Source organism: Arvicanthis niloticus, chromosome 1 (assembly GCF_011762505.2).
Source record: "Arvicanthis niloticus isolate mArvNil1 chromosome 1, mArvNil1.pat.X, whole genome shotgun sequence".
Lineage (NCBI taxonomy): Eukaryota > Metazoa > Chordata > Mammalia > Rodentia > Muridae > Arvicanthis > Arvicanthis niloticus.
The window spans coordinates 132458193-132479337 of NC_047658.1; the positions used below are offsets into that span (position 1 = coordinate 132458193).

A 21145-nucleotide genomic window follows, 5' to 3' on the forward strand; every position below is an offset into this window, starting at 1 on the left:
GAAAGTCCTAGAAATACCACCCTCTGTCAAAGTACCAGACAGCTGCCTTGCAAAGAAACTGTGGTCTGCTTATCTAACCGGCTTTGATTTTGAGTCCAGCATTGAAGGGCAACATCTGCCTTGTGTTTCTGAGTAAACCCCAGAATCAACTGGGGAGGGCAAACTATGGTATGCAGAGGTCCCTACTCTAAACCTCTCTCACACTGCATGGTGAGACATAATGGTGACTCCTTGTGCTGCTTTGTGTTTGTTCTCCTAAGGACACCAAGACCTCTCACCAAACCTTAAATATTGCTTGTTTATATTGCTATTGTCTTCACCCAAGGAGAGACATGGCTAGAGATGAGGGAAGGAAGATGCCCGTCCACTGGTCACAGACCAGCATCCTAAGATGTAAACAATATGATATAAATCCTCTCCTAATCACTTCCATTTCTTGCCATCATGTGCCAACAGCTAATTGATTATTTTCTTCATGCTCTTTTTTCTTTCAGAATACTAACAACTCTTCTCCTAAATTAGATTTAGTATAACTTCATTTTCTAATTAGCTCCAACTAAAATCCTTGAGAGCAGAGTCATGCTATTTCAACCCTAGGGCTGAATTTTCAGAGTAGATGCAGAACCTGGACACTGAGTGAGTTCCCTGGTAACATAACGCTAAGAAAAGCAGACTGGGCTCAGGTGTGCACTCTCTCGAGAATAACGCCCGAGTGTAACTCTTCTTCAGCTTTAAGTAAGATATTTGTTAAAAGGGAGAGAAGTACAGCACCCTGGGTGTCTCCCACTCCCGGGGTCACTGCCCTAGAATGGAATCACATGACTTAATGGGCTGTATCCCAGAAATCAATCAGGGAAAGTGAATCGAGCAGTAAACAGACACTTCATGCTTCACAGAGTGTTCTGCAGGGCCACACAGATGCCACACAGTGTGTCCCTATGAGGTACTGTAGCTAGTGATGTATACAAAGACGCCGGTTTTCTGTCTTCTTTGTTTAACACACACACACACACACACACACACACACACACACACACACACATGCAGAAAGCCCCAAGCCAAGCTGCCATGAACGTGAATACTAAGCCTTTACTCTTTAAGTCCCAGCTGCTAGAGACGGATGCCAACCCTTAAGAAGTGCTTCGTGAGTAAGGAGATGGCTGGCTCAATGGAATTTAGAGAAATAACAGACTCAAGGCAAGGCATGGATGTGGTTACCCAAACATCAAGGGACTTCTCCATTTGCAGATGGATAATTGTCAGCTATGTGCTTTCTTACATGGGGACCAGATGGGAAGAGCCAGATGCACCCCCAGTTTCCTGGACCCTTGGAAGACATCGCATACACTCTGGAGCTGGAAGGAGGAATGAGGGGTGCACTTGAACCAAACCCTAGTGTCTGAACACGTGAAGAAAACTCCCAGGCATATAGAAGTTTGGCCCATGTTATGTTGTTCAATCAGCCCATTATGAAAATCTCACTGAGATCATGAAATCTAATTACCTTCAGCTGTAAACTGTCATGTGCATCCCCACCCCCAACCCCACCCCCACCCCCAGGAATCAGGTAGTTATGTGCTTGGAGAAAGCTCAGTAGCCTTATCCTGGAGCCTGACTCAGTAAATTGATAACATTCCATGAGGTAAATCATCCCCCATAGACAAAGGATAAAAATCGCCAACGTCTCCTCTGCCCTCCTTGAAAGGAGTTCCAGAGTGAACAGAGACAAGCTGGTACCCAGCTGACTTTGCTCCCTGCCTCTGTGACTCTGGGTAAGATCCTGAGCCCCTCTGCACCTCAGTCTTTATAGCTAAAGGATCTAAAGGATGACACAGTGGGAGCAAAAGAAGTAAACAGCTCATCTCCAGGTCACCATGCCCAGCAATGCTGCAGCACATGCCACTCCCTTTTCTCTAGCGGGTGACATTTCCTAACAGTGAATGAATGAATGTGTCACTACCATCAGGCACTAACTTGAAATACTCTACTCCTGTGTCAGTATGACGTACGTAATAACAAAATAAAAGTCATCTGTAATCCTGTCACCTACGACAACTATGGTCAACATTCCCAGGCAGCCTTGGTCTCTGCCTGTCTCACCTATCTTCACACACTGTGACAAAAGGGATTGCTGCTTAATCAATCTATCTCTCTCTCTCTCTCTCTCTCTCTCTCTCTCTCTCTCTCTCTCTCTCTCCCTCTTCCTCTGTCTCTTTCTGTCTCTCTTCCTCCTCCTGTGTGTGCGTGTGCGCATGCGTGTACAGCTTATAAAATTGTAAACATCCTCAGTGCTAGTAATCCGGTCTCCACCTGCTCTTCTGTCCTCACCCCCCCCCCACTTTCTCACTTTACCCCCACCCATCTTGCCTTTCCCCCCTCCATACCACCTCTCCCATAAAATCTTTCTCCCTCTCTCCTATCCTTTTACCCTTTTCTACTTTCCCAACTTCTACAAAAACTCAAAGTCAAACCCACAAATCTAAAGACTCGAAACTAGGATATACATATAGGGAAGACATGTGGCATGTGTCTTTCTGGGTAATCCTATCTTTTTAAGACACTGAATAATCTTCTCAATATAACTGTAAAGGGTGTTTAATCTCCTGTTATTTAAATGGACTATTATTGATGAATATAAAAGTGTTTTGCCTCAAGTTTTTATAAGTAAAAATATTATATGTTTGAAGACTAAAACTATGGCGAGATGTAACTTAAACTGGGTATTTATTTGCCAATAATTAAGAAGCAAGTCAGTCCATAGAATGTGTACATAACTACAGTGCCCCTTTTAGTCACCAAACCCATTCACGAAGAAGCTGCCGGAGGGAGTGACAGCCCCACACCACCCAAATCTTCTTATATCATCCGGCCTCAGCCCCAGGATAACCCTGTCCTCTTCCATGTCCCAGACTGGGGTACTGACTTATTGGTGTCACTGAGCTCAGCTCACAAGCCCATCCTTATGAGAGAAGCCTGCCTCAATCTGTCAGACTCACACACCTCCTATTCCTGCTCTCATTCCATCACCAGTTCTACTGAATGTTCTAGAAACACAGGTCTCTAGGGAAGAGCTGTGTATCTATTTTGGTTCTATAACGTCTTCAACCATCTCTGACATTTGGGATTCTGCTGTGTCCTCTGTGATGGTTAGTGTTCCTTGTCAAATTGACAGACTCTAGAATCACTTGGAGAGGAGCCTCTGGCTTTGCCTGGGAAGGAAGATTGTCTTGTTTACATTAAGGCTCATCTAAAAAAAAAAAAAAAAAAAAAAAAAAAAAAACTTTATTGGTTATTTTATTTATTTACATTTCAAATGTTATCCCTCTTCCCGGTTTCCCCTCCTCAAACCATCTATCCTACCTACCTCCCCCTGCTCCTATGAGGGTGTTTACCCACCAATCCACCCACTCTCGCCTCTCCTCCCTGGCATTTCCCTACACTGGGGCATCAAGCCTTCACAGGACCAAGGGCCTTCCCTCTCATTGATGTCCGACAAGGCCATCCTCTGCTACATATGCAGCTGGAGCCATGGGCCCCTCCATGTGTACTCTTTGGTTGGTGGTTTAGTTCCTGGGAGCTCTGGGTAGAGGCAGGGGTTCTGGTTGGTTGATATTGTTGTTCTTCCTATGGGGTTACAAATTCCTTCAGCTCCTTCAGTCCTTCCCCTAACTGGATCGGGCCATTCCTTTGGCAGAGAACCCAGGTCTGTATAAAGTGGAGAAGAGAGAAGCTGAGCACTGCCTGGCATGCATTGATCTGCCTGTTGCCTGATTTGGAATGCAGTGTGGCCAGCTGTTTCAAGTTCCTGCTGCCATGATGAGCTATCTTTTGAACTCTGAGATACAAGGAACCCTTTCTCCTTTAAGCTGTTTTAGTCATGGCAGCTTGTACAGCAACAGAAAAAGAAATGAAGGCTCCTCTTAAACATATTCAAGGAAAAAAATACAGCTTTGTTGGGGTAGGGAGAGTGGGCCCTGGGCACATGCTACTTGATAAAGCAGACAGAATGGACACATGTATATCCACACCCATTTTATAGGTAGATTTTACATAAAGGATTTCATATAAGATTTTTAAAATCTCTTTAAAGCTGCATATCTTCTCTGAGTAGTTATCACAGTCAATTAAAATTCATATACGTGTGTTTTTAAATGAATCCCCTCAGACCAGTTTCTGTCCGACTGGGAAATAGTAACTGCCCATTTCCTAAGGGGCCCCACCCTTCATCCTATGTTCCACTGAACTGGTGAACTAAAGACCTCTGCAATCAGATTTACAACTCAGCAAGATTAAACAGTTTACTGTTATTTATGACAGCCGTTCTAGGTCTTCCGTGTCTGCATCTGTCACTGTTCATTTGAGAGCTCCTTCCCAAAGGACAGCATGCCTCCTCACCAAACACTGAGCAGAGTTTGCAGACACAAGCCCCTCACAAATATTTTAACCAAGTGCTTGAAATCGAAGTGAACCCCCACAGCTGTGCAGTTTCAGACTCTTCGGCCGATTAGCTAGATTAGCGTGGAGTCTCCCAGCCTCTGCCGGGCCTGTTCCTCTCAATAATCTCTCACATGGCCCAGTCCATTAGGTCAAAAAAAAATCTTCATGAAATGATCAGATTAAGGTCTGGCTTCAGGAAAGAGCAGAGGAGTTAGGCTTGGATTGATGTCTTCACAAAGACTGAGAGGTCAAGAAGGTTAAATGTGGAAAAGTATGGTGTCGACCCAGCTAGCTCCCTTCAGGAGACACAGCACACAGACTGGATCAGGAAAGTCCTTTGGGTTGAGTCAGCCTTTTGGGGAACAACTGCCGCCACCTCAAGGACCATTCAGAGGAGTGCATGTGTGTGCAGGCACAGCTGGCGAGGGAGGGAATGGTATCGGCAGCAGTTGCCACCCAGCTTGCCAGCAGCCTGGAGAAATGCCAAAAGTCAAGAGGAAGCCATAGGAAGCAACTGTGGTCATCAGACCAGCTCAGGATCCTCTGGTTAGAAAGACCACAGTTAAAAGACACACTCTGCCTCCTTTTCATCAAAGCAAAATATTTTTGCTTGTATTATATGAGTATACAAAAAATAATTCTTAATAATTAATTATTAATTCTTACTAACTCATTACATTAAACCACTGAGCACCTTAGAAAATGGGGAGGCAAGTAGCCCAGGAGTGTGTTCATCTAAGAGTCAGTGCTTTAGATGGTTAAGTACACTTGTGAAAGCCCATGTTCAGCAATGTTCACTATGGCATTTTGCTAAGAGAACATTAGAAACCCATCTGTACATTCCATAACGTAACAAAGAAGTGGTGAATGACTTATGACATGGCGACACAATGACACTATTAAAATCTGAAAACAGAGGAAGTGGGATGATATTTGGTACCAGAAATGCATGAATGGCGTCTTGCTAACTGGAAAAACAATCACGGGGAAAGCATGACCCCATTTTTTGTATAGAAGGTCAGCAAATAAGGTTGGATTCCATACAGTTACAGTGGGTATATCTGTGTATGCCTGTGGTAGAGTAGGGAAAAAGGCCCCTTTGTGTTCTATTTTACACACTTTCTAATTAAAGCAGTCACGTATATTTCATAATTAAAGGCATTACTAGCCAGGCACAGGGAAGATAGGCTAGAGGATCATGAGTTTAAAGGGCCAGCTTGGGTAAGACAAACTGCCCTCTATCTCAGTAACCAACAAATTAACCATCCAACCAACCAAACACACAACAAAACTAACATGCCAACAGCAACACACAGCCTTTCCTGAAACACAGTAAAAACAGGAAAAGATCTGAATTTTATTTTCAGTGCTGTTGCTTGCCACCTGAATGACCAGGGGAAATCACACAGCCTCAGGGTTGGCTTATAAAAATGGAGAGCAGTGACTGCTTTTTTTTTTTTTTTTTAAGACTATTTGTTAAGACATTTACTGCCCAGCTAATTTAATAGTTGTATCTATTAATGTTCCCCAACAATATGTAATAAACACGACAACTTCCCCCAGCTGTACCAACTCTTGAGTAATTTCAACGTTCTTAACATATCTATTCTTTTTATTTAGATTTATCTGGTTACAATAAGGTTGATTACCTTCTTTGTGTGTCTGTTGGTGACAATTTTTGTATTAAGTTGTTTGAGTGTTCTTCTTGATTTGGAAGAGCACTTCTACACCAGAGACATGAACCGTTAGTTTTAAAACTTTCCTCTCGGTATTTTTTTTTTTTTTTTTTTGAGATCCTTTATTGAATAAACTAAACTCTGTACCTCTGCTTACAGCTTTTCCCCCCCTTTGGAAATACTAAATATAACACTAGATAGCACTAGCTGGAAGCCAGGAATCTTGCTAGAGGAAAACAATAAGTAAAACAATAACAATATTATGTTTGTACAAAATGCTTCTTAGTAAAGACTTGGAAAGGGAAAAGTCAAAACCTTTATGACTCCAGGCCAAGGGAAAGATCCTCTTTGATGGTTGAGTGTTCTTGAATTATTTTCTCTTCATACAAATATAGACATTGCTCCAAAAGATGATGTCACTAAAACCGTAAGAGGTACATGATATTTAAGGACCCAGAATACATAAGCTTTCACTTTCAAGAGTCTTGTGTATATTATAGATATGCATTTACTCATAACCCCCAGAGTAGAATCAGATGAACGGATTTTAAATGCCCCTTCGGCTATGTAAGCACAGCAGTGTAAGTGCACTGACCAGGCTTGAGCGGTTCAGATCTACCCATAAGGCTACTGGCCAATGCTGACACTCAAGTCCTAGCTCTCTACCTTTGTTTTTATATCCCTGGGATAATCAGATCCGTTTTTCTCCTGCATGTTATTCCCAAGTAATCTCGTTAAAATTCTCTATCAATACTTCATATTGCTGTGCTCTGGTAATGGGCAGGAGGACCCTAAACTCAGAGTTAATGTTGATGGATTCAATACCTAGGTTTGGGCTGCTCCAAAAGTTGGCCCCAAGACCTAGTCTTCAGGTCTGTAAAGAAATTAACAAACTTGCTGGGGTCACAAAGGGCTCCACTGAAACAGACCTTTGGTCAAAAATGATTCTTAGGGCAAGCTTTACACATAATGTTGCAGATGCATGTCTGCCTTTTCAATAAACACCATTATATTTCATCACGAGATCTAATAAAGCAGCCTGGTTAAAAACACCATCTGGGTCTCAGATATATTAACCAAAGCTTAAAATAACCTCTCAGCAACTGGGAGGGCCCAGCTGTTCTCAAACTCTCCCGTTCCTTTAACTCCCCCAGAAACAGAGAGAAAGGAGACTGGAGGCTGCAAGTGTCAACCATGCACTGGTCACACAGGGGAAAAGAGACATCCAAGGGCTCCTGAAGTATGTTCCTGCTCCCAGGAGATTTGCCTATTACATACTCAGGTATGAAGATTCAGAAAGGGCAGCGAGGCAAAGTTACGGAAGGTTCTTTTGAGGTTTCTCCTGAGTTACACCATCAGCCTGCTCTCCCTGATGTCGGTGCTAACAAGCACGATAGTAGCTTGTTCTGTCCACCAGCTCTATAATGAACACTGGCTAAAACATCACACAATCAGTCTTCCTCTAGAGGCCAGACCCTGGGCCACTCAACCTTAGATTTTCAGATCTAATGTGGGAAAGAGGCCCTAAGTGTTGAAGTGCAGGGTGGGACTCTTACTTCCTCCTCAGCATGCCCACCCACCACCAGTCAGCCTCCTTTGTTTCAACTTCCAGTCTGTGTTATTCCTCCCTGGAACCATGCCAAGATCCACTCCCCAGATAGTTGTAACACATGCCAAAACAACAAGTATGTTCTCTCTCTCTCTCTCTCTCTCTCTCTCTCTCTCTCTCTCTCTCTCTCTCTCTCCCTCCCTCCCTCCCTCCCTCCCTTCCTTTCCCTCTCTAACCAGCTTTTCATGGGCACTTGGGATCATAAAATCTGTCAGAGCACCTGCCTGGGGGACAGTCCCAAGTCCCCAACTGACTCAACCTGCCTCCAAACGACTTCACTGACGGTGAGCAGCTCTTCCAATCTCTTGCATATACTACACTCTTTGTTTATCTTTGCTGGTCCTCATGTTGTCAGTTCAGTTAGTTTATATGTCACCAGCAAATGGATTTTCTCCTGGCTGAAGTGTGTAACAGAGCTGTAAAGTCTTTGTCAAGAGACCCATGACAGGCTTTGTTCAATACATATGGTTAAATCATAATTATCTAAGATACACTCAGTTGGCCACAACAGCACTTTTTTTTTTTTTTTTTTTTTTTTTTTTTTGCTTTTTGCTAAAATATATTATGACTTGAAGCTGAAATGTCTCCCAAAGGCTCATGTGCTAAGGAAATTAGTTGTGGGTTGATGGACTTTGGGAGAACTGATTCAGTCCTGGGGGTTTCCACCTACTCAGGAATAAGACTTTGATGGAGTCATAATATAATGGCAAGGTAAGTAGGACCTATTTAGGGGAAGTGCGTAACTGGGTGCATCCCCTAGAAACACATACCATATCCCTGGTTCCTTCCTATATCACTATATTTTCTGACCACCACAGAGGGTGGGAGGACAACTTTGATTAGCCACATGTTCTTGTCACCATGGCCTTCTGCTTTATCACAGACCCACAGTAAACTGACCACAAATTGATACCCCCAAAAGTACTGGAATAAATTAAATCTTTACCCCTAACACCATAGGCATTTGTGTCAACACTGAAAACTGACCAACATGGTAGCTTAAATGTAACTAAGTGTATTCCAGAACAAGGCTTGATTGGACTCTCCGGGTAGGTCAGTGATCTGAAGCCAATTTGAAGACAACTGGCTTCTAGCCATGCCGAAAGGCTAGTGTATCTACTCTGCAATTTGAGTGGCAGAGCAAAAACAAGAAGTTCTGCCTTCCAGCTGCTGTCCCAAGGCCATCTCTACCATCCTGTTACCTCCAAGGTTATCACACTCAGAAATCATATGTGGACTTTCCAAGTATGTGCTTGAATATTTGATGATGTAGGCAGTGTAGTTCAGAGAAAGCATTAGAGGAGCCAGAGTTGGTTTTTTCTTTGTTCATTTTTGGTTTTGATTTAAGATTTTTCTTTTTTTTTTTTTCTTTTTTATGTATACAGGTGCTTTGTCTGCATAGATTCCTGCAAACCAGAAATGGGCATCAGATTGTTGAGCTGCAATACAGGTACTAGAAAGTGAACTCAGGACCTCTTGAAGTTAAGAAGAGCCAGTGCTCTTAACCACTGAGCCATCTCTTCAGCCCCAGGAGCCAGAATTATTAAACTTGCAAACATTTTTATTCTTCAAGAAAAGAAAAATGACTGATGCCTGGTTACCCTGAAGGGTGAAATGGATGCTGTCTAACAACCCAGGGGTCTTTTGTTATTCTATGGAACCAGACTTTATCTGGATCCCATAAAATCCTGAGCACTGTTTAGGCTCTGTGAATAGAACCCATCGTTCTGAAAGAGGTTCCATGCACTTTGCATCCTCCATCAGTAGACTATATCTGTATGCTTAGTATAAATCCTTCCTCCCTAGGCCCTTACCCTGGGCTCTGTTTATCAGTCAATAGAAGTCATTTTCTTGTGCTTTGCTACAGAGGTGTACTTTGCAAAGGAGTTTCAGTGCAGCTGTCCCTGAAGCTTTGGTGTGATAACTGGCTCATGGAGATTTCTTCCCAAGTTTTACTGTGATTAAATGTGTAAGAAAAATAAACTGCAAGGTCAGACTCTGGAAGTTTTGACCCAGTGCTTGCTAAAGCTTTACTGGCCTGAATGTCATTCTTCACCTAGCACAGATCATGCTCCTGTGGCTCTGACACTTGCAGGGACCCCAGCATGATAACCCATATTTAACCTACAGATACCCTGGGGTAGACCAGACCAACTCTAATTATAACACGCAAGCAGATTTGAAATGCTAAGTTTCAGAGCAATGCTATCCAACATTATTGCCATTAGCTACTTATGACATTTCAATTTCAATTTTGTTTCATTAAGATGAAATACTATAACTCATTTATATATTTCATTAAATATATAGTATTTATATATTTATTATATGACATATAAATAGATAATTAATATCTGTTTCATTAAAATGAAATAAAATTAAAAGCTCACTGGTCACACTAACTATATTTCAAGTGTTCAACTGTCACACTTTGATAGAGAACAGGACAGTACCGAATCCAAATTATTCCTACCATCAAAGAAGCTAATTGAATATCATCTCCAGAGAAGAAAGATCTCAGTCCTTTCTCGGTCTGCTCACTAAGGTCAAGTGCAGAGAAAGAAAATCTTAGAAAATTCCAGGACATCTTGAGGAAAACACGGTGCCCAATATTAAAGGTAGTTAGAACAAGTAACAAGATTCCAGCTGAAGAAAAATTTGATCCTAACTGCAAAAAGTGAACCACCCACCCAGGGAAGGAACAAAGGCATTTTTATAGCAACAGTAGTTTATTTAGCTCTTAAACTATTTAAATTGTGTGTGTGTATATGTGTGAGACAGACAGACAGACAGACAGACAGAGACTCAATACTGCTGAAGAGGTTCTGAACCAGATGGAAAGATAAACAGGATCTAAGAAGAATTAGTCCCAAACTAATCTTGTTCATAGGATTAAATACTATTTGCTTTTCAGTTCAGTCTCTGACTTTTTATACATGGCCATTGTTTTTCTTTCACTCTAGGCCATAGCATGGTTTGTGTCCTTTTGAAAAATTAAAATGCTTCTCAGGAGGTTTTAAGTAATTTTATATGACAACATAGAAACTATAAACTCGAGAGTGCTGTTGTTATTGGTCAGTGGTAGAACATTTGCCCAGCATTCCCCAAACACCTATGTTCCTTCCCCAGCACTGAGTGGAGGGAAGAAAAAAAAGTATCTTCTTATTTATTTATTTATTAATCCACTGAAATTGAATGCATAAAAATCCAAGATTTCCTGGTGCATTCCCAAAAGCCAAAAGTGACACACATTCCTTTGTCATAAACTTCAGTTGTGGGGACAGTTATTTTCCCAAATCCCTGCTCCAAAGTTGGCAGGGTGAAAAGAAGGAAAGAAACAGGGTGTCTCCTTTCCAGAAGGGATAACTAAGTAGCTCCATTGTAAGGACATGTCAGGGTTGTAAAAGAACGCCCCCTAAAGGCTGAGGAGATACCTCAGTTGGTAAAGTGCTTCCATTTCAAACATGAATACCTGAGGTCACCCCCCAGTACCCATGTGAAAAGCAAGGTGTCTTAGTTGGGATTTTATTACTGTGAAGAGGCACCATGGCCAAGGCAATTCTTATAAAGGCAAACATTTCGTTAGAGCTGGCTTACAGTTTCAGAGGTTTAGTCCATTATCATCACAGCAGGAAGCATGATAGTGTGCAAGCAGACATGGTACTAGAGGAGCCCAAAGTTCTACATCTTGATCCAAAGGCACCCAGGAGGAGACTAAAATTCCACACTAGGCAAAACTTGAGCACCAAAGACCTCAAAGCCCATTCTCACAGTAACACACTTCCTCCAACAAGACCACACCCACTCCAACGAGGCCACGCCTCCTAATAGTGCCCCTCCCTGTGGGCCAAGCATTCAAACACATGAATCTCCGGGGCCAAACCCATTCAAACCAAGTATATGATTGCAAGTGGAGACATAGTGGACAGAATCAAGTATTGGCAGATTCTTCATTTTTATTTATGTGCAAACTTTTAATATAAATGCAAGGTATAAAGCATTCACGCAAGCAAAATATTTTAGTTAACACATCTCAACAGTTCAACTTTGTAACAATGATAAATAAAATTTTCTGGGGGAAAAAAATAAACCAAATATGTACACGGTATAAAGTTGAGCCCACAACTGACTAAAACCAAGGAAGGCATGGTGGGGCCAAGGAACAGTGACCAGCATGACTCCAAAGTCCTTCTGTTATCCTGAGTGGAATGCTGAGACCACACAGCTTCTGCTTCACAAGATGCAGATAATTCAGAGACCCTCAGAGTGTTAACTGATGTGCTGCTGTATTGGGATGAGGGGTGATAGTGGGGACACCCAGTGGATATTTCAAAAGGTGATTCCACCTATAGGTCAGGGAGGGTGGAACAGAAGAAAATTTGAACATCTGAAAATTGAATATACTGAATAACTATGTTTTTTTTCTTGTTTTTTTGGTTCCTTTAGACAGTCTTTTGATGTAGCTCAGGTTGACGTCAGCCTCCCAGTTGATGGCATCAGAGGCTTGTACCACCACATCAATTGATATACTCTCATTTAAAAGTAAGTTAAAATGGAATCCATTGAACTTTGCAAATGGACTGAATGTTCCTTTCCCTCAAAATTCATACATTGAAAGCCTAAGGTGACGGTTGGAGGTAAGGCATTCAGGGAGTGATTAGGTGGTAAGGATGGGGTCCTTGTGATTGGAGTTTAGAGTCCTCAAGACTTAGCCAGGCCCTCCCACTTAGTGAAGCCACAGTAAGAAAGCATCGTTCTGTGAGCCAGAAAATGGGCCCTCACCAGACACCAAAATAACCAGAGCTTGGACCCTGGGCTTGCAGTTTCTAGAGCTGCTTTGAAATGAGTTCCTGGTGTTTATACACTATCCAGCTCGTGGTATTTTGTTACAGTAACTCAAGTGGACTGAGGCAAGTCTTCAGAACTAATTTCCAACAAGACAAACAACAGGTAGGATGAAAAGCTAAGTGGGACAGTAGAGGAAATTTGAAAAGCCCAGGAGAAGCACTCTGCAAGGCAACTCGACTGATTCTCGGACAAATCAGCTTCATAGACAGATTCACTACAGATGGGCAAGCAGGAGAGTGTTTTATAGGGTAAAAATTGATCTACATTACTGTATGTAATGTTTATGCCTTGATTAGGAGAACTTGGTTTGAGTAAATCACCACAAAAGAATTTCAAAACAACTAAGTGAACCCAACCATCTTGTTATGACTACGTGGGAGAAGATCCTTATTTATTAAGAGATCCATACTGAAGGATTTATGAACAAATGGTATTTTTCTTAAGAAAACTTAAAATATTTAATCCAAAAACAATGGCACAAACATTATAAAATGTTGAGAGTCAAGAATATGGCTGTCAATAAATTCTATCTTGACTTTGCTGAAAGCTATAAATTTCCATACATTTTAATTTTTTATTTTATTTATCTTTCTGTATGTATTCATGCATGTGGTGTGTACTGTGAGAGGGCAGACATGCACTATTCCAACCACAGTTTTTAATCTTTTACACTTATTTATTGTGTATGTATGTGGGTGCATATGTCACAATGTGCATATGGGGGTCAGAGAACAACTTGCAAATGTCACTTCTCTCCTGCCACATGGGTTCTAGGACTCAAACTCAGATCATCAGACCTAGAAGCAAGAACTTTACCTGCTGAGCCACCTTTCTGGCTCCATACTCATAATTTTATCCTAGACACATTCAAATCCCAAATTATACACTAGCGTAAGATATGTCAGCTTGAAGCTTGTGAACTAGTAAAATATATGCAATATGTTCATCATCCAACAGTTTCATAATTCTGGTCCCCTCCAGAAATTACATTAACGAATACCAAGTGCAGCTTCTCTTAGAAAACTTCCTTGTAAAATGAGTTACCTTCGTCAATGTTCTATTGCTGTAAAGAGACGTCATGACCACAGCAATCCTTACAAAAAGGAAGAATTGGATTGGGGGCTTGGTCACAGTTTCAGAGGCTTAGTCCGTTATTCTCCTGGCAGGAAGCACAGAAGCACACAGGCAAACACAGTGCTGGAGAAGCAGTAAGAATCCTTCGTCCTGATCCAGAGGCAGCAGAAGAGAGACACTGGGCCTGCCATGGGCTTTTGAAACCTCAAAGCTCCACCCCCAGTGCCACACTTCCTCCAGCAAGGCCACACCTCCTAATCTTTTTAAAAAGTTCTACTCCCTAGTCAGAAAGTATTCAAGTATATAAGCCTGAGTGGGCCATTCTTATTCAAACCACCACATTCACTTTTCAATCAAAACCACTTTTTCAGACCGAGGAATGGCAGGCCACTTGATAATCAGACTTCTCAGTTCAGACAGAATATGCTCTAGTTTGTTACTTTTGTATTCTGGTTGTGAATGTCCAGTCGGGAATCTATCAAAAAGGCTTTAGAAATCCGGGTCCTTCAGCCCTCAGCCTCATGAAACCTAGGTTTGAAGGCAAGTGAGTCCGAATCCATTTTCAATCACACAAGGACCGATATCGCTCACTATTTTCTAGTCCTGCCAAAGTACATTTTTCCTAGAGCCAACCATCTGACTATTCACTTCAGAACATGTCTCCTGGAAAGGTGAGAAAAAAAATGAAGGAGGAGAATGGTCCAAGCCACGGCTTGAGAAGCAAATCAACAGCCATCTTCAATAACTACATTGACCCACAATAAATACAGGGCAGGCTACATTCCTCTCACCCCCCGACGAACTAGAGTGTGGAGCGGGGTGAGCGGTATTACTGCATTCCCAGGGCTCAACATCCCCCATTATGCCCAGGGATAGCTTTGTCAGACAAGAGGGAAAGAGCATTTGTCAACCTCTCACCAACCCCAGACTCCAGCCAACATTCATCAATCCTGGGTGAAGAGCCAAAGATAAACACCAGTGTGGAATCCATTCTGGGACCATTTCCCCTGATTGTTTTGGGGGGTATTAAAAAGCAAAGTAACAACAACAAAAACCTCACAGAACACCCCCCCACACACACACACACACACCCTTCCATTCTTAAAACTCTGAAAAGAGAAAAATCACAGTAGGAAACATGAAGCATGGACAGCCCTAATGAAGAAACACTACGGAGAAATGAAAACGCGGGAGGGGGGGGGCGGGGGAGGATGAGATGGCCGGAATCCACAGGACAGGTAATTATCCGCTTTCAGTTTTAAAGATGTACATCTGCAAGAGTTTTCACTCAAGGGGAAGTTTCATGGGTGTGAATCTGATCATGCTAACAGGCTCAAACGACTTTTTGAAACCGTATTTCCTATTTCTTACAGATAATTCAGTGACACCCCCACCCCCCAAAGATTGCTAGTCACAAGTTTCAGTAACTGGATTTGGGGCTAAACAGGAACAAGACGGGGAGAGCAGAATGGATTCACCATTTACGAGGGTGCTTCTGTCTGTAGGGTACGGAAGAGAGGGCAGACAGAAACTCAAAGTCTGAGAATCCAGATTGCAGAAGAAAACTGTAGAGGTCTTAGGACGAGGGAGAAGAAATGAGGATGCAAATGGAAGAGGACCAGCTTGTCAAATGCCAAAGGCCACCACTAAAGGACCACTGGGCTAGAGCAATGCATTGGGGGGGGGGCACGGGGGGGGCACTCTTGCCAAAGAGCACATGGTTCAATACAGGAGGGTGTGCGCACAGATAATTGTTAAATTTGACAGCTACAATTTGGAAAGAGAAAGGATTGTGGTGGTGGTGGTGATATAATAATAATAATAATAATAATAATAATAATAATAATAATAATAATAATAATAATAGAATAAAAGAATACCGAGTGGGAGATCATGTTGGCAGACTCGAAAAAAGTCTGTGTAGGGAAGTGGGCAATAAACCGGTTGGAGGAATATGGGAAGCCCAAGGCTGCGATGGAGTGGAAAATGGAGAGGAAGGGAATACAGCAGAAAGTACAACAGGTGCCGGAGAAATCTAAGGTTCCAGGCCAGAGGCTTTGAGATGAGCATCCCCCCACCCCTTTAAGGCCAGTGTCCCAGTGTGACTAGTGGCTGCCAGTGCGCTGTATGGGAAGCTGGAAAGAGCACAAGGGAGGTGGCCGGGGTGTGGAGACCCACAAACCGGGCGTGAGAGTCACTCACCCCGTTGGCCGCAGCCATCTGCACCACGATCTCAGTGGCCGTCCTGCTGAAGTACCTGCCGTCGCTGCCCACCACCATGGTACAACCCTGACGGTCTCGCAGGTCGATGGACGACAGGACACTCTGGATGAAGTTGGGCAGGTAGTTGCGCTGGCCCTCGAAAAGCCCTGTGGGCCGCCGCAGCCCGCCACCACCGGTCGGTCGCTGGTCCTCATAGGGCGCTGTGGGCACCGTCAGCACCGGGATGGGGCTCCCCTCCATGGCGCCGCTGGCCAGTCCTGCCGCGGCTGCGGGAGCCTCGGGATCTGCAGCCCTCCTGGGCCCCCGCGGTCTGGCCTTGTTCCCGGCTCCGCCTTGAGCCCTCCCCGCCCCTTCCCACCCTCCCGCCGCTACACTCAGATTGTCCCCTCAACGTCCCGGAGTGGAGTGTGCCTCCACCTTCAGATAGTTTTCTGCAGCCCAGCTCTGATCAGAGGATCGCCCAGCTGTCCTCTATTCCTTCCCCCCCCCCATCCCCCGCCCGGGCTCGCCTGACTTTCGGAGTGTCCCAAAGACAAGCTCTAGGACCAGCTCCTGTGTCCCCAACCACACTACACAGTTGAGTCCAGTGCGCCTCGAGGCCCACTCTCCACTAGAAGATAGCCTAGCACTGGAGTCTGAGCTAGCCAGAGGCCCAGCCCACAGCCCTCTCTCCCCACACCCTGGGAGTCAGCTTAGCTCAAGCACAAGTTTCTCTCCCTAGTAAGGACAGAGAAGGAGGTGGGAGGGGGCTAAAACCTTTTGCCATCAGAGAACAGCCCTAGCCAAAAATAACCCTGGAAAGGAGAGCTGAGAATTGTTAGGCTCTGCCAGAGGTGAAACTGTAGGCTGGGCACTGTGTGTGTGTGTGTGTGTGTGTGTGTACACTCAGCAGGGACATTTGTTGTGGGGAATCACACCCTGTCAGCCCCTTCAGTCCCCAGGACCTACCCCAGCATCCACATTTGTAGCATCTCTCCAAATGGGAGCTTTTTTTTTTCTTTACATTGTAATTGCAGCAAACATGTCTTTTCTTATTCTTGTCCTGCTTGTCCTTCCCACACATCTGCTTAGAAACCGGCTCCCTTCACACTGCATCTGTCCATGCTCTGAACCCACCTCTGGATAAAACACTCCCATAGGGGAATGAAAGAACAAAGCCAACTGAAACAAAGGTGAGGTGCCACCTACTGTGCTTGGCCCTTTTGCCTGAAGCCTTTCTCTCTGATCCTCTTCAGATCCAAAACCAGGAAAATCTTCATATAGAGAGGAGCGAAAAGGGAGGGAATTTAAAGGGGAGAGGGGTTGAGCCTGGCACACAGCAGAGATCCCAGACCGTCGGTGGATGGACGACTTCCGCAGAGAAGAGCGGAGAAGATTTCTGCAGCATGGGGCTAAAGTGCTTTGTAAGGTTCAACACAATGGGAAAGGAGGGACAGGAAGGCAGGCCAGCTTATAACCACAGCTGCTGACACATCCTCCATCCCCTGTCCTAGGTGAGCAGAGATAGAAACCCAGCCTAATCTTGGGGGCTGGATGCTCCTATGCTGAGCTCAGAACTTCTCTACAAGGTGAGTCAGGAGAAATGGGATGCTCTCTGGCCTAGAGATGCCTCTCAGCCTTCTCTGAGTCCCAAGAGATTAGCACCACCCGAAAGTCTTGGTGTGAAACAGGAGCACCTGTACAGCTTTTCTCCCTCAGTATCTCCTTCCTGTCAAGACAGAACCAACCACCACCTTTACACCAAGCACACACCAAACTCAGCAAGACCTGTTTCCCCAGTGAGATCCTGGGGTAAAGAAACTGTTGAAAGCCTCCGTTCCTATTCCATCCTTATAGGGTCCGTAGAGCATGTTAGTGCATCGAAGACATTGGAGACTCTGCAGTAAAGGGCCTGCTTTAACTTCAGTCTGCCATTGTCAACTCTTATTTAGCCATGGGGTCCTTTTCCGAAACACCAATGAACAGATTAAAGATGAAAGTGTTCCACAAGACACTTTATGTCTCTGGGACCCTTCCAATTACATCATTCTATTTTCTTTTTTGAACCATTAAAATAGTTAATCTTATCCATATTCCAATTAGGAACTTGTCCAATTATAGGCCAGGCAGCATGTAAAGCTGGCAGGTTAAAAACAGAGTTGAGGTGTGTCGCTGCAGGCTTATAACCCCAGCTGGAGGCAGGAGGGTCAGGAAGCAAGGGTTCACTGGAAGCCCTTGGAAACAGTTTGAAAAAAGATCAGATTCCATTAGATTAGAACACACAGAACTTTGACGAGACTATTTCTGAAATTTTAAAATGTTCTTACTCTGTGTCTCTGACATTTCTATCCGGGACAATGAGAAATCAGTCTGTGCCCTTAGGGGGTCACTCTTTAGGAATCACTGAATTACTTTCCAAAGTCCATAATTTTCAGAACTCGGTTAATTAACAGTAAATGCTATTCGCAGTGTGCCAAGTGCAGACAGGCATAGGAAATCAGCACCTAAGTTAATTTTTCTCATTGGCTTCTGCTAGCCTCCAAAAACTTATATGGACAGCCCTTAAATAGTGTAGGTATCTTCTAGCTGCCTCCCAAATCAAACTTCTAGAGGGCTGGAACTCTCTTTTAAAAATTTCTATGTGTTTATGTGTTGGGAGCCAACTTTAAGCAGAAAGTGGCTAGAAAGCAGCTATCAGCTTTGCAGCCATCTCGAGTCATATACCCTGATAGAGACTTGTTTTTCAACAGCCTGCAACAGCTGAGCACACTCTGACAAACATCTTGTTTATCCCACATAGCTTGTTTTACTGTTTAGTGACCCCAGCTGCATGGTGCACGTGGTAAAATGTCTTCACCTGTGTTCTCCTGCTTGTGCTTATAAATACCCAGGATTTCCTTGTAATAGTGTCAATAGGAGAAGTCAAAGAGAGGTCAATAGGAGGTGTGAATGTAGTCTATGGGAGAAAGTAAATGAAACTTGACTACAGACCCTCTGTTTTGTCTCTATTCTGTGAGTCTCTTCCCCTTCTTCCCCCACTCTCTCTCTTGCTAGACCCTGACCCTCAGACCGGAGCAGCAGAGCAGTCCGGGACATTCTGACCCTCAACGTGGGGCAGAGTGGTCCTCAACATTTTGGCCCCCAAGCTTGGGGCAACTTGGTCCGGGACATTTTGGTACCCAAAGTGAGGCTCCAGCACAGGTCTCAACATTTATGTGTTGCCTTATGCATGTACTGTAGGTGAACGTGCCACAGTACACATCTGGAGATCAGAGGACAACTTCCCAGAATCCAGTCACTGCTTCTACCTTGTGTGTTCTGGGATCGAGCTTAGGCATTGGGACTTGGCAGCAAGCATCTTTACCTGCTGAGCCCCTAAATTTCTTTTTACACTTTGAGCTCATGGCTCCTTAAGCACTGTTATTTACAGAGCGTATATGAGTCAGTAAAAATGCTTACTCGTCATTAGCATTCACTCTCTAATTTATGTTATTGTACTTGATATCAGGCTAAAAGGTTAAACTCGGTCACTCAAAATACGAAGAATAAGAATCTTTCTTATATCAATGGGATAGTTCAGTTAATCACTATTATTTTATTAATGATGTCTGAGTAATGATAATGATCACAATAGGAATCGGGCTTATTTTATAACAGTAGGTACAGCAAACCAAGCACAGTACCAACTATTTAAATAAGACCTCCAACACTAAGAGGTAGGTGTTTGTGCTTGACAGACACAGAAACTGAACATCTGAGCATGACTGGCTTGTTCAAGGCCGCATGGGTACTTGTGGATGGAGAAATAAAGCCAGGAATGGAAGGACACTGAGAACGGTGTGCCAGCATTTGCAAGGTACATGTATGAATCAGCTTTATATTTCTTATGAAGTGATCTCATTGTAAAGGTCTGGAGGGAGAGGTGGGTTCCTTTGGGATCCCTCTTGTCTGTATCATTTGCTGGGGAAAAGAAGGCTTAGTGGAAGGTGGTATTTTAGGTGTTGCTTGAAAAAAAAAAATATTTAATGTCCCCTCACCAGAGTGTCAAGGAATGCTAGAAAAGGAATGTGGGCTACCATGGAGAACAGCCCTGGGACATTTTCCACTTGCTTTTCTGCCTCCTCTTGGCCTGCACTTTTGGCATTTCTCTTCTCTCAGGGCCAGTGCGTCAGCAGCATGGTTTTAGCATTCCCTGTGTGCTCAGAAGTGGACAGTGACTCAGTAGGAATATATAACTACTGTAGCCAAACACATCTGGGCTTCCTTGAAGCCAGGGTAGCAGGGAGGGAAGAAAAGAATGTAGATCTCACACATGGATGGATGTATTTAGGCACCGTATATGAAGTCAGTTTCCTACTCCACCCTATCACAGCTACAACCCAACCCTTATCTAAACAAGAGATCACACCCATCGGCTCATAGAAGCTTTGATAGGAAAACCCTACTATGGAACAGATACCCCTGGCCCAAGGGTATTTCCCCCTTCCTACAGGGAGAAGATACCAGCTTTGATTTCTTTAACCTACATGTATCTGGTTTGCTTAGGAAAAGAGTCAGCCTAGCTTTGTGACCATAACTGGTAATTCCTTTTCTCAAGTCTTCAGTGGGCAGGGATAAAGCCTGGTTCTGATCTTAGGTTAGTCACTTGTTGTTATGGAGGTCTCTGCTACACCCTTTCTGCTTTCCAGCAATGAGGTCCTTGACCTTTATCTCCACCTATCATCGACCCGGAGTCAATGGAAGTCTTCAAGAGCATCCTCTATATTGGCTATTGGGTTTTTCTCATAAACAGAAGGAGTCATATTGCTAAAGAAGAAATTATTTTCTTTGTGTCTCGACTGAATTGTTCTCAAAATTCAGAAGCCCAAATCAATTGAAATGCCAGATGGAAACTCCCAAATAATAACTCTTTCCCTTTGATCTTTAAAAAAAGAAGAAGAAGAAGAGAAAGGTGATTTTCTTCTCCTCATCTCCAGTTCCCTGTTCCCATAAAGTCATCACCTGCTCAGGTGCCCAGCTCACCGACCTCCTCTGCAATATCCCCAGTTCACTGGGAAAGGCCCTGATTACAATAGCTCTACTAAGTCATCGTATGTTCCTGACCATATGGAGGAGAGGGGGAGGACTCAGGAAAGAGTCCTGGCTTAGTTGGATTTTCTCACTATCCTAGGAATTTAAAGACTGGGATCCAAGCAAGTAGAAGCCAGGGCCATTGTGGTTTATCCATGCCAAGGATGAGAACAAGAGGGTTGAATCTCAGCTACCTGCTGCTCTTGTCCACGGAGCAGCTGCCTTTCCT

At 43.7% G+C, this 21145-nt stretch overlaps 1 protein-coding gene across 1 annotated transcript in view; it reads right to left on the reverse strand.

Annotated features, from left to right (window-relative positions):
• Window positions 1-16190, reverse strand: part of Pgm5 (phosphoglucomutase 5) — a 178447-nt gene extending 162257 nt beyond the window's left edge. Inside the window, exon 1 of the mRNA XM_034489577.2 lies at window positions 15847-16190. Coding sequence (XP_034345468.1) covers window positions 15847-16107 — 261 coding nt within the window. The 5' untranslated portion in view covers window positions 16108-16190. The remainder of the gene's footprint in view (window positions 1-15846) is intronic.
• Between the last annotated feature and the right edge of the window lie 4955 nt (window positions 16191-21145).